General features: G+C 38.7%; 1 protein-coding gene across 1 annotated transcript in view; it reads left to right on the top strand.

The window, feature by feature from the left end:
• Positions 1-14,331, top strand: part of abca5 (ATP-binding cassette, sub-family A (ABC1), member 5) — a 92,482-nt gene that overhangs the window by 14,412 nt on the left and 63,739 nt on the right. The window contains exons 5-10 of the mRNA XM_078401116.1: positions 2,790-3,016; positions 3,943-4,084; positions 5,757-5,945; positions 7,040-7,187; positions 12,192-12,363; positions 13,934-13,992. Coding sequence (XP_078257242.1) covers positions 2,790-3,016; positions 3,943-4,084; positions 5,757-5,945; positions 7,040-7,187; positions 12,192-12,363; positions 13,934-13,992 — 937 coding nt within the window. The remainder of the gene's footprint in view (positions 1-2,789; positions 3,017-3,942; positions 4,085-5,756; positions 5,946-7,039; positions 7,188-12,191; positions 12,364-13,933; positions 13,993-14,331) is intronic.

Here is a 14,331-nt window from a genome sequence, read left to right as displayed (position 1 = left end):
CATCTAGCCAGAATAATCTATCCTTCAGAGCTGTAGAAAGTAATCATATCCTTTTAGGGAGAAAAATGTTCATTCCTAGTTCTATATTGATTTTAAGTAGCAGGAGTCAAAAGCCTTCCATGTTTGGCTACATGTAATAGGTGTTACTGACTGTACTGTTCCAAACGGCCCGAGCTTGCAATGGGCTATTAATCTGAAAACTCGTTCAATCATTCTGTTAATATGTTTATCTATTTATTTTTTAATCATAATTACAGACCCTCAAACAGGCTTAGAAAACCATTTTAAAAAACCAAGTAGCAGCCTGAACTGCCAAATATCTTCAGTATTTTCAACTTTTTTTATCAGTTTACTTTATCTCGAGATTCTTTTGCTATTTGGTCAAAAGGTATTTATCATGGTGTGACAAAAAAATTATTTTTCGTTTTTAAGTATGTAGACCATGTTCCTGGAAATGATTTATGTGTTGTTTTCTGCTTGGAGCCAACTGTATGTAATAGTGTATTAATATTTCCATAATATGATGTCCCTAAGTGCTTCAATGATGCATTGTGAAACAATTTTGACATTGAGCAGCATAAACTGTTTGAGCATATGGGCAAATGTTTGGTCTAAGATAACTTTTTCAAAAGACTATCCAAAACATGGAATAATGGAGATTCTGAAAGCAAACAAAATGTGTAGGAAGATAGACACAAAATGCTGGAGTAACACAGAAGGACAGGTAGCATCTCTGGAGAGAAGGAATGGGTGACGTTTCAGGTTGAGATGCTTCTTCAGACTGAACCAATCCAAAACGTCACCCATCTCTCCAGAGATGCTGCCTGTCCCGCTGAGTTTTTCCAGCAGTGTCTATCTTCTGAAAGCAAACTTCAGACTTTGGCACGCTTGAGAGCTATAGGAATGACTGTCAGTGGTGTAGTGTTTATAATCGGAGGCATTGTGGCCAGAATTACAAGAGTCGATGTTTCAGCTTTGCAGGGTTGGAATAAATGACAAAGATGGCAATTAAAGTTTGGGATTGTAAGTGGTTGGAGATTGTTGATGTAGGTATTTGTGTTGGGTGATTGGAATGGTGTGATTAGATTGTGGAGTGGAAGAGGGAATTTTGTACTTTACCCGTGTTCTATATCTGACTTACTCAGATGGGCACAGATACAAAATAAACCAACTCATAGATCTGGTGAGTCTATCGAACAAGTCGGTTTAATAAAGGCCTCAGCGATGTACATCAGGAAGCAGTGTGAGCAAGCTCAAACTACCTCAAAATCCTACATTAACTGTAGGATTCTTATAATTTTTTTACAACAACGTGAAAGTTAGGCATATCGGTGACATGGTTGAGAATTTCAGTGCTGGATAATGTTAAATTTACACTCTTAGAGTCGTGGTATGGATAAGTTGGTTAGGCTTAGGTCAGGAACAGACATGACTTTGAGGTTGCGCAGTTTGGTCAGACAACAAGTGGTTTAAAGTAGTGACTGGAGAACATGTTTTATGGCAAGGATCAAATACGATGGTTTTTATTTGGAGGAAATTTCTGCCCACCAGCATTGAATAAGTGGCGTGCGGTATAACGATTTAAAGTCTATGAGAGGATTGAGAGAACTAGATGGATGTGAGATCTGATGCTGTGGTTTTGGGTCTCATGAAATCCAGGATGTTTGTTAAGTTCAAACTAATATGTTATTGGAATTTGTTGATGTGAGAGTTTGCAAATTTATAAGAAATAGGAGGGGGCAAAGGATGGATTATTTGATGCAGGAGTAATGATGTGATACATGGAAGTGGACCACTGGCAAGTGATTCTCTGAACATATTGGGTACTTGTGATTGTAACTGGGTGAGTGTAAACCAGCTGGGCAATGACTGAAGGCACCTCGGCAAGTCCAGAGTCAAGGATCAAGAAGGACAAGGGCATCTAGTTTATTGTTGCCAGAATCAAATAGGTGTTTCATAACGAGCAAGGCAAGCATTCTGATCAAACATTGAGATGCTCTGTCCTTCCAAAAGGGTAAGTTTGTGAACTCAAACTGGTGTCGTAGAGAATCAACCAAAGCTGTTATGTGCAATCAGAATTATTATTGCCATTATTGAACACGGAATGCCTTTTTAATATTGGTATCAGTGATCATTATTTGGAATTTGTCTTGATGATAGAACTTGGAGGTTTGAAGTTTAAAAAAAACTTTTGTGGTTGCAAGTAGACTTTTGACAATTTTTCATTTTGTTCTGACAAATCTTTGGAAAAAACATCAGTGTGAATGTTGTTTCTCAGCAATGGAAATGTTCCCACGCAGTCCTTGTAACTTAAAGCCTCCAAACTGATCCAATGTGGTATTATGATACTAGCTGTTCTTACAAAATAAATAATACTCCCATGTTTGGATATGTTTTTTTAGACTTAATAATGAAACATAGCATACCTGTGTAAATTAAGACATCATTATTATTTTGCTTTCATTAAACATTATTGTAGAAAAAGATGTGAAATAAAAGTAATATGTTGCTGAAATAAATTCCAGTTCTTTCACATGATGTTATTCAGCATTGCTCTGTTGGCTGAGATATACGCAGGTTATTAAGCAATCAGCTTTTGACCATTGTGTAGATTAACCATAGGTTAACCGTGGAAAATGCGGTGATGTATTTACCTCATCATATCTTGCTGGGATGTACAGTGATTTACAAAAAAACAACTCTTGATATTTGCCACATTATTATTAATTGCATTTTAGCAGCTTCAAATGTAATCAGGAATCTTATCTAATAGAGATTTCTGCTTTCAGACACAAACCAACTACTCTGTGTGGAAGGATATCATGCCTCTGCAAGTACAGATGATGGGGTTACCAAGTCACATTGGTGCAGACATCTTTTCCCATCTTGTCACTTCACTCTACTTTGTTATTGCTTTTGTGCCATTTGTCAATTTTCTGCTGATTAATCTTGTAACAGAAAAAAAGGAGGTGAAAGAGGTGATGAAGGTGATGGGCCTATATGACTCTGCTTTCTGGTGAGCCTAAATATTGAATTCTTTTACCGGCTAGTTAAAGAAAATGTTATGTAAACTCAGTCACTGTCTTACAATGCATTGTCCTTGATATAATTATGTTTTTTATCAAATAAAAATAAAATAGTCACAAGTGTTCACCGAGGCAAGTCTGTATCAATTCTTACTAATCCAGAGTTCAGCCAGTGATAACTTAAGTAATCTTCACGGTAGGACTCTTGTGACCTTTGTAGGCAAGTTGATTTTGTTTTATGCAGATGTAAAAATGTAGAGATGCAGAAGACTTGCCAGGATCGAGGGCCTGAGGTGTAGGGAGAGGTTGGGCAGGCTAGGACTTTATTCCTTGCTGCTAAGAAGGCTGAGGAATCATCTTATAGACGCGCATAAAATTATGAGGACCACAGATAAGGTAAATGCACAGAGACCTTTATCTAGGGTAGGGGAATTAAGAACGAGATGGCATAGATTTAAGGTGAGAGGATTTAAGAGGAACCTGAAGGACTACTTTTTCACATGCAAGTTAGTGAGTATATGGAGCGAGCTGCCAAAGGAAATAGTTGAAGCAGGTAGAATAATAACACTTAAAATATGTTTGGATGGGTGCATGGATAGGCAAGGTTTGGAGGGATATGGGTCAAACAAGGGTAAATGGGACTAGCTGAGATGGACCATTCTGGTTGTTATGGACGAGTTGGGTCGAAGCCCCAAAGCTGTGTGACTGTTTGATTCAATGATTCTCTGCAGAATGAAATTTGTGGCAAAGCTCTGAATTAAAATTGAAACTCAAGAATTTTGAGAAAAACAAACCTCCAAGTTGAGTTTTGCAAAATGTATGGATGAAGAATATTTTTGGCAATGACCTTTTGCGAAGAACGTCTGGGGACAAGCTCTTTCCCATTTGCTGACTAACCGTACTTCTCTTCCATCAGGCTATCGTGGGGCTTCTTGTACATGATTTTAATCTTCATCCTGTCTTTGGTGATGGCAATCATAGCTACTCTGACATCTCTGTTTCCAAGAAGCAGCATACTGGTCATCTTTCCTTTGTTGTTTCTCTTTGGAATATCTATTGTAAGTTGCACTCTGGATATATACTGTTCAGTTTCCAAGTTTAAAGCAATAGCTAGGATTTAAATAAATGTCCACTCTTAATTTCCATACCATGTGCTAAAGTAATTTTAAAAGTTGCAAGATTCTATAGATATTCTGTCTTTCGCTGATTATTTCCAGCCACGAGATTCTTTGATGTTCAATTAATTTCCTGGTTGGTCTGTAGCTGTGTTTTGAATATTTCATTATCTATTATGAATAGATTTTTTTTTGATAATTATTTATAAGGCTCAAACTTAGTAAATAAAAATATGGTATTTTTGTGTTTATTAATACAAGATAGGAAACTGATAATGAATTATGAAGAATTTACAGGATATAAGCAGGCCTTTCAACTCAATATATCTCTGCCGATATTTATGCTGTAACATAACATCTTAATATCCTCTCAAGCGTGTCTATTATGCTTCCTTCAAATGCTCTGTGACATGAAGTTCAATATTCTAACTATAGCTTCAATAACATTTCTTCTGACTTCCTTCGTTCCATTTATTACTAATTCTGTATTTATGACCCTTGACTTTTTGATTTTTAAGAGGTTTACTACTTTGCTTAGAATATAGTAAAATGGGAATAGTAATCCATCCAGCCCCTCAGGATTGCCTCCTATGGCCAATACTCTATCTCAACACTGCAACGTCTGTCGTTCCACAGGCGACTTTGACACCGATAGTGCCCGGCCGATCCCTCTGCACTAAAAGCTAATTTTCTGAGTGGTTTGTGGCCTGCCTGGTCACCCTACCGACTGACCAACTGCTCCACACATGTACTGAAATGCATTTGCTATTCAAGCACTCATTCAGCAAGTTTATCAGATAATGAGTGGGAGATAACTCATTATTTGTCATTGAAAGCACTGCATACAACAAAATTATTATTGCCATTCCATTGGTGGCATTTAATTGTAATCATTCTCGATAATGAATATAATTGCCTCGTCTTTTCCCATTTTAAACTTTTGTTATTGGAATTGTTTTTGGAATTGGAAATTATTATTTCTTGAGTCTTGTGTCTGCATTGAATGTTGTGAATCATCACTTCCACCAGTGCGAGCCTGCACCATCATTTGATACTGTCCTATTACCTGTTTTGGAGTCACCTTACTATCCGTTCAATTGTTTGTCTCCCACTCATTATCAAAGCCCATTTGAAAATCAAATTATATTGTATTATTGTTTTTATTTTTTAAGTCATTTGGAATCATTGATCAAATGTTTACTCTTTTGATATCCTTGTTGACTATTTATATTCTGAATTTCTGTACGTTTGCATCTTTTAAGTGAAAAATTTATTATCCTTACAATATTCAATGTTAAGCATTTTGTTCTTAAGTTCTCTGTACCTGTTTAGCCTTTCTTATAAAAATATAGGAAACGTGTTGGTTGTTTTCTGTCATTCTTATATGTATTACCTCTTTCCTAGTTTTCTTTTGGTATATGTAACCATTTTCTATCTGTGGAAGATTTAATAGTTTATCAGCAAATGCATTGAAAGGGATAGAATCTATAGAATATGTAGCACGTTTTGTCTCTGCATATGCAACTATTTGTTAAACAAATCAATGTGATACAAAGAAAGTTACATATGAGAAGATGTCGCATCTAATAATTTGGACTTTTTTTTCCTCCCACAGATTCCCTTTTCATTCCTGCTGACTCCACTTTTTAAGAACCAGAAGGTTGCTGGCTTGGTTGGATCCCTGCTGCTGATGGGGTTTGGGTTATTTAGCCTGCTCACTGTGCTGGTCAGAGATTTTCCCGTGTCTGCAGTGTGGCTGCTTTGTCTGTTCTCCCCGAGTGCCTTAGGCATTGGAATCTCACAGGTACTCAGAAACACAGAAGTAGTTTATTTGGGAGGATGTAATTATTCTGCATTTGTTCTGTTGTTTTCTGCCTGTGGCCCATTGCATTATCCCGCTGCTTACACTAGAAATCAGATATAAATATTTAAGATGAGGCAAGCCCGTTAATGTGCTCTGTGTCATGTTGGTGCATTTATACAAGAGTTTGTTGTCTGCTTCATCTCCTGCACACCAGGCACATCGAAGGAGGTGCATTGGTATTGGTTTACTATTGTCACGTATGTATGAGATACAATGATAACGTTTGTGTTATCCAGGCAGATGAAACCATACATGAGTACACCAGGTAGTGAAACAGAAAAAATAAACAGAATGCAGAACGTACAGCTTTGGAGAAAGTGCAGATAGAACTAAGTGCAAGGGCTGCCACAAGGTAGTTTGGACCATTGGGATATTTATCCTTAGCATATGAGAGGGCGTTCAAGAGTCTGATAATAACGGGGATGAAACTGTTCCTGAATCTGATGGTAGACATTTTGAAGCTTTTGCATGTTCTGCCCAGTGGGAGAGGGGAGAAGAGAGAATATCTGAGGTGCAAGTTGTCCTTGATTATGTTAGCTGTTTTCCCACGGCAGCGCCAAGTATAGATGGAGTCTATTTTGGGGAGGGTGGTGGGGAAAGACTGGTTTGTGTGATGAGCTGTGGTGCATTCACAACTCTGGGCAAAGCAGTTGCCAAACCAAACCATGATGCGACCTCTCATTCTTCCCAGCCTGGAGAGTACAGACTTCAACTGCTTAATCTCTTTTCTTGACACATCCATCACCCCAAGATTCAATCCATAACCTGTCAGCACCAGTAGATGTTGCCCATAGAAAGTGAAGCCAAGTGGCCAGAGTGCATCAAATATTTCCTCCTAGTGAAGCTAATGACAATTATTCACTTGCATTTGTACAGTATCGGTTGTACCAGCAAGGTATTTATCTTTAATCTCCCCTGATGACTTGCTGGGAATTGATGTAGATGCAGATATTTCGCTCTCCGGCTGTGATTTGTGTTACATGTTGCATACTAATTTCTTCCTGGATTATATTTTAATGATCTTGTTTTGCCAGGTTGTTCTTCTTGAAGCCCTTGGTGAAGGTGCTCAGTTCTCGAATCTGTCAGCCAGCCCATTTCCCTTGTACATCCCTTTCTTCATGCTAATCCTCGACAGTTTCCTGTATATGGTTATTGCGGTATACCTTGATCAAGTCCTCCCGGGTATGTAAAATGAGATGAGGTAATATTTTGTTTGCTGACATGACTTGTAGAAATTGCTAAGAGAAAGTTAACATGTGAATAATTCACTTGTTGGTATATCGTTACTTGAGGTAAGTGGAGATCTTTGCTATTTATAGAAGAGAATCATACAGCACAGAAACTGACCCTTTCTAGTGACCATGATGACTATCTATGCTAATCCATTGCTTGCATTAGGCCCATACTGCTTTATGCCTTTCCTACCTAAGCAACCAACTTTTAAACATAATAATTGTATCTACCTCTGGTACCTCTTAGAAAACCACCACCTTCTATGTGGAAAAGCTTACCCCTCATATCTCCTTTATACCTTCCCTCTCATCTATGCGGGGGTAAAAGGCTGACATTTATCCCATATATGCCCCTTATAATTTTATAAACTTATTATGTCACCCCACAGCCTCCTATATTGTCATGAGTAAACAGGCAGCCTATCCAATCACTCCTGATAAACAGCAGCCTTTCATTTCAGGTGAAGTTCTTTTGCTCTCTATCCTTACTGAAGTGTTGATCAGAGCTGTGCACAAGACTCCATGCACTGTTTAACCAATGCTCTGTGCAGCTGCAACGTGACATCCAACTCTTAAACTCAATGCCTCAACCCGTGAAGGCAAAGCATATCAAATGTCTTCTTCACTACCCTATCCACCTATGTCAGCACTTTCAGTAGCCAACAGACTTATAACCCATGGTCCCTCAGCACATTGATGCTCCTTGGGCCCCAGCCATTTATTCCATATGTCCTATCCGAATTTCATTATGTCTCACTTGTCTGGACCATATTCTACCTGCCGTTCTTTTGCCCAACTTTCCAGTTAATATGTACCCCATAATATCCTCAGACAATCTTCTTTGCTATCCCTGTCTCCACAAATGTTCGTGTTGTCTGCATTGTTTACTCTACTCAGACCACCTACATTCTCATCCCAGCACTAATTTCCTGTATCTGACGTAAGATTCCTTTTTCCTGATCAAACCTTCAATATACTTCATTTATCAAGGTTCCATAAACTTTCCATTTTTGCTGCTTAGCTTCTTGCTGTGCTCAAGGATAATTGATTAAAGTTTGAAGCAAGAGAAATGTAACATCTCTAAGTTTACGGATGTAATGTAGCATCTCTAAATTTGTGTGCGACACAAAGCTGGGTGGCAGTGTGAGCTGCGAGGAGGATGCTATGTGGCTGCAAGGTGACTTGGATAGGTTGGGTGAGTGGGCAGAAGCATGGCAGATGCAGTATAATATGGATAAATGTGAGGTTATCCACTTTGGTCGCAAGAACACGAATGGTGTCAGATTAGGAGAAGGGGAGGTGCAACGAGACCTGGGTGTGTTTGTACATCAGTCACTGAAAGGAAGCATGCAGGTACAGCAGGCAGTGAACAAAGCCAATGGCATGTTGGTCTTCATTGCGAGAGGATTTGAGTTTAGGAGCAAGGAGGTCCTACTGCAGTTGTACATGGCCCTGATGAGACCGCACCAGGAGTATTGTGTGCAATTTTGGTCTCCTAATTTGAGGAAGGACATTATTGCTATTGAGGGAGTGCAGCGTAGGTTCACCAGGATGGCGGGACTGACATCTGATGAAAGAATGGTTCGACTGGGCTTATATTCACTGGAATTTAGAAGGATGCGAGGGAATCTTAAAGAAACACATAAAATTCTTCAGAGACTGGACAGGCTAGATGCAGGAAAAATGTTCCCGATGTTGGGGGAGTTCAGAACCAGGGGTCACAGTTTAATAATAAGGGGTAGGCCGTTTAGGACTGAGATGAGGAAAAACATTTTCAGCCTGAGTTGTAAATCAATGGAATTCTCTGTCACAGAAGGCAGTGGAAGCCAATTCACTGGATGTATTCAAGAGAGATATATACCTCTTAAGGCTAACAGAATCAAGGGATATGGGGAAAAAGCAGGAACTGGGTACTGATTCTGGATGATCAGCCAGGATCATATTGAATGGTGGTGCTGGCTCGAATGGCCTACTCCTGCACCTACTTTCTATATTTCAATGAGAAGCCTATTGCTGAAATCATTGTCCCTGCACAATCACCCTGGTATCTTGTAGGCCCTACCTCCACCTGGGTGTACTGGGAGAATGAAATGTGTTGTCCTACCATATTGAGTGCTGTACCAATAGCAGACTAACTGTCTCCATTTCCACATTCCTTGCAAGAATCCCACAGTAGTCTCTGCTACATTTGTTGTAAACTCCAGGATCCTGCACAACCTCAATCCTGATTGTTCATTGTCATGGGATTAATTTCCATTATACTCTTACACTAATTGAGTCAACTGAGTGTCAAACTATATCGCCAAATATTTTTTCAGGGATTTAAGGGTTTGCATAGTCTTCCCAGTCTCTGTCAATCATCCTATTTATCTTCCTACAGACTCAGACTAATTGCAAATTAACTAAAAGCAGGAACATTTGCCTTTATATCTGCAATAATTAATCCTCAATGAGACTCATTCTATTATTTTTGCTGCTCGTTCTCTGCAATCCCCACTTTGGGGTCAGTAAGGGGTCAGTCTGTTTGCTCACTTGGGGTTTCATTGAACTTCACCAACATTCTTGGGAGCAACTTGGCCGGTCTCCTGGATGCCCATGAAAGTGGTGCCACAGGTGGTCAGGGCAGTGAACAAGGTGATGGCACACTTGCCTTCATTGCCCAGGGACGTCATGTTACCGTTGTACATGTGGAGTACTGTATACAGTTCTGGTCGCCCTTCTATAGGAAGGATGTCATTAAACTGGAAAGTTTGCCATAAAGATTTATAAGGATATTACTATGTGTGGGATGGTTTGGATTATAAGGAGAGGTGATTTTCACGACAGGAGGCTGAGGAGTGATCGTATAGAGGTTTGTAAAATCATGAGGGGCATAGTAAGATGAATTGTCAGTTTTTCCCCTGGGTAGGGGAGACTAAAATTAGAAGGCAGGTTTAAGATGAGATGGGAATGAATTAAAAGAGACCTTGGGGACAATATTTTGACACAGAGGGTGGTGTGAGCATGGAACAAGCTGCCAGAGGAAGTGGAAGAAGTAGCTATGCTTATGATATATAAAAGAATTTGGCTAGGCGCAGGCAAGTGGGATGAGCTTGGTCAGGGAACTTGGCTGGCATGAATGAGTTGGGCTGCAGGGCCTGTTTCTCTGCTGTGTAGCTCTATAATTAGTTCAAAATTCCTCCTTCAGACGGTTTATATTCTTTGTAGAAATTAACAAATAGTCAGGACTGCAATTTTCAAACAGCTAATTTTCAGTGTTGGTGACCGATCCTGAAAAAAAATTGCAGATACCTTTTAAAGACATGATCTCACATCAAAAACAGATTAACCAGATAATATGTAAACATACTTCCACATAAACTGACTGGATTTACTTAGTTTATGAATACGCAAACGGTCCATTGGTTTTGGGAATCTGTTCCAAAAGGCCCAGGCTAATAACCCCTCAGGCCCTCACTGCAGGACCCCTGCTTCTGCCACAGTTACTCGCCTGAATGGCACTGAAAGGCCAAAGCTTTCATTTGCCAGAGTCTACGCTTGGATCTCCCATTACTGTTCATCTTCTGCGATTGCATTTGATTTTCTGGCTACCATCCACTTAAAAAGCTGTACAATGTAAATCCAATTGTACAAAAGAATCAATTCTATTAGTACACTCTCTTAAATCAAATCTCAAGTAAAACATGCAATCTGAAATTGCAAGCCTAAAAATGTAATTTTGAAAAGATACATTTGTCAAGAGTTTAATTGTCATGTGTACCAGCAACGGAACAATAAAATTCTTGCTTGCTGCAGTTTAATTGATCAGTTAATGCAAAAAAACATAAATATAATATAAAAAATACAATAAATTAATAATCCTACTGTTAAGTAACCACAATAATGCTAAAGTCTAGTACAATCAAAGACAGTCCATAGGAGATTGTAGATGCTGAGGTAGTGGTTAGGTGCTGTGCATTGTTCAAGAGCCTGATGGTTGTTGGAAAGAAGCTGTTTTTGAACTTGGCATTCATAGTTATCAGGCTCCTTCCTGTTCCTTCTCCCCATGGATTTTGAAGATTTGAGGAGCCCTTTTTTTGTTATCTTGATACCTCAAGTTTTGTTTGTAATCTTGTATTTCAGGATAGCTAAACATGAATAGGATAACTATATTTTCTAATCTATTGTACTGTTGTGTTTAGCTGTTGGTTTAATTCCTGTTTAACTAAGGGAACTGATCATTTCTAGAGGCAGCTGTTGAATACTGCAGAAATGGAATGTGCCACACGCATTGGGGAAATTACATTTTCAAATTTAATACTGGGACCTTTATTTTTCAGGTTCATCTTGTATTGTACTCTTTATTAAAATCTATGAAATCTTTAGAGAGACAATTGTGTTGTGTAGATGGTTAATCTTCCATGCTTGATATTGGAGAATAATAATTTATTCTGTCGGATTGGTAAACCAAGCTGCGAATCAACCCCAATGGATGCTTTGCATGGTGCATCTGCAGAAGTTGGTAAGAGTTGTTGCAGACATGCCTAACTTCCACAGTCTCCTGAATAAGTAAAGTATGCTTTTGGCTGTAGTTGGTCCAGGATAAATTGTTGATGATATTTACCTTCCAGATTTTGAAACTCTCGACCATCTCCACTTCATTGAATGTTTGCCGTTGTCATTTACAGAGGAAAAGTGTGGAATAACTTTTTAAAGAGGATACGCATATGATTAAATAGTGCTGGATTTCAAGATCTGTCATTTTCCTTGAAGTCCTCTGTTGCCTCAGAGATATTTAACGTTCTTTTTTGCTTAGGATTGCTTTATTATTGCTTTGTCACTCAGCAAGGCTTATCGTGTACTTAAGATTTTGTTGAGCATGTTTGTTGAGCATGTTGAATAGTATTTCCTACACAATATTTTTGTATTGCATTCAGTATTTATCATTAAAAATTCTCCTCCGTTCACTTTCTAGGTGAATATGGGCAACGCCAGCCTTTTTTCTATTTCCTTCGGCCTTCTTACTGGCTCCGTAAAGAGAAACATTACGATCAAATTGATTGTGAAAATGAATTTGGCCAAGGATCTGCATTCAGTGAGGTGGTGGAAGCAGTGCCTGCAGAGTTTAAAGGAAAAGAAGCAATCAGGTATGGACAGCAACCCACAGATGAGAGAGAATGAACAGTTAGCCGAGCTGGAGACAGCAGGAACATTTCTAGCTCTAAACATGCAATGTAATGGGTCAGCAGTGTATAGACTACACTTAAGCCATGTGATTCTATTTAGCACCAATGATTGAGAAATAATTCCTTCTGTTCTCTTCAACATATTGGGTTTCTGGGTTCAGATTGAACTGTGGCAGTCTGATGGTCATCAAGTCAGCACTGCTTGTTGTAGCTTCTACTGGGCATGGAAATGTGTTCAAAAATTAATACTAATTGTGGTATCATATATTCACTGGGAAATAAAAAAGCCAAGGTGTGGTCCACAAAAGATTGAAGTGACTATTTTAGATTGAGTTGTAAAACAAGACTTGGATGAATCAAATGTGATTGTTGTTTGAGTGATGGCAAATTCTCGCGGTGGGTTCAAGCAGCACCCACCTGTGGTGCAGAAGAATGAAAAAGTTAGTTAGATGTTAATTTCAAAGACTAAGTGGAATATCTAACACACTCGCTGGATAACGGATCAAGTAAACCCATTAGATAAACTGGTCATGTTATCATTTGACCTATAACTTTAGGAGAAAGAAACAAATTGACTTCCATTTAAATTCTTCAACAGTTTTAGGAAACCACCTTGAGCCAGTGGGTGAAATAAGCAGTTGAAAGTTAGATTTATGATAATCTGACGGAGAGGGGACGTGGGGTTAGGTGAGGTGAGGAGAGAGGAGGCTGCAGTGGCAACACTTGCTTCAGCCATTTGTATCGCAGGCTGTTTCTTTATATTTTTTTCATGTTTAGTTGATTGGTTGTTGCTCAGACATAAGAACAAAAAGGACTCTTTCAGCTTTGGCAAGGAAAAAATATATTTTTGATTAAATTGTACAGCACCTCAAAAATGTTGCTGTTGGTGCAGCCTCAGCCTTTATTGTACCATGCTCGAACCAATGTGCTTGTCTGCAGTAGAATGCTAGAACTGTTTTTCCAGGACTGCTTAGATTGTGCATGCAGCATTCGTGGAAATCTGGCATTCTGAATCACTATCTGGTATGTTTTTTGAAAAGGAAACTAATAGTTTGGCTAATAATTGTTGTAACATGATTTATTCTGTTATTATTATTCAAATATTGCCCAATGAGGTTGGAACCATCACATTAGTCATATCAATAACTGCATTGCAACTTGGAGACCAGTCTGGGACAGAGCTCCAATGACTCTTTAAGAATTAGCAATGCATCATTCAAATTCATTGGCATGCACAAGCACAATGAAAAATCTTGCTTGCAGCACCATCACAGACACACAGACTCGGACAAGCACTCAAAAAACAGATTATACATAAATTACACAAATTCTGAAAGAAAAGGGGACTGCAAAGAAAAAACAGTACATTTGTTCAACATAATTAAAAAATAAAATAAAAACAATTCCTCAGCAGTGCAAGAAGAGGGCAGCAGTATTCCATTGAATGAGGAATCGGTGTATTCTGTAGTCCAATAAGGAAATTATGTGTAGTAGCCGGTTGAAATATTGATGAGTGTGTGATGCTTTTCAGGTTGAATGATGTGCACAAGTGGTACAAGGGAAAGGAGAAGAAGGTGGAAGCTCTGAAAGGTCTGTGCTCCCATTGGCTTCCATGCTCTATATATTATTTCACTTGCTGATTCACTGCCCGTGTTGCTTCTGTTGAGGGATAACAATTATATAAAGTGGCATGTTTTTATATATCTTTGGGTGTGGCAATGTTTGTCAATGTATTTTCTGTAAAGATCATTGTTGCTTTTAACACTTGGTCAATTAAATTTAACATTTTACTTTGGATCCTCGGAGAAAATTTGATTAACAACTTTTTCCATCACTAATGGGGTGTGGTGTGGGTAACTTTTGTTTTTTAGCAAATTCAAGATGACTTTGTGAGACATTGAATTGCTCTAATTCAGTGGTGTGAAGAAT

The sequence above is a fragment of the Rhinoraja longicauda genome, chromosome 6 (genome assembly GCF_053455715.1).
Source record: "Rhinoraja longicauda isolate Sanriku21f chromosome 6, sRhiLon1.1, whole genome shotgun sequence".
Lineage (NCBI taxonomy): Eukaryota > Metazoa > Chordata > Chondrichthyes > Rajiformes > Arhynchobatidae > Rhinoraja > Rhinoraja longicauda.
This window is presented reverse-complemented; position numbering and strand designations above follow the sequence as displayed.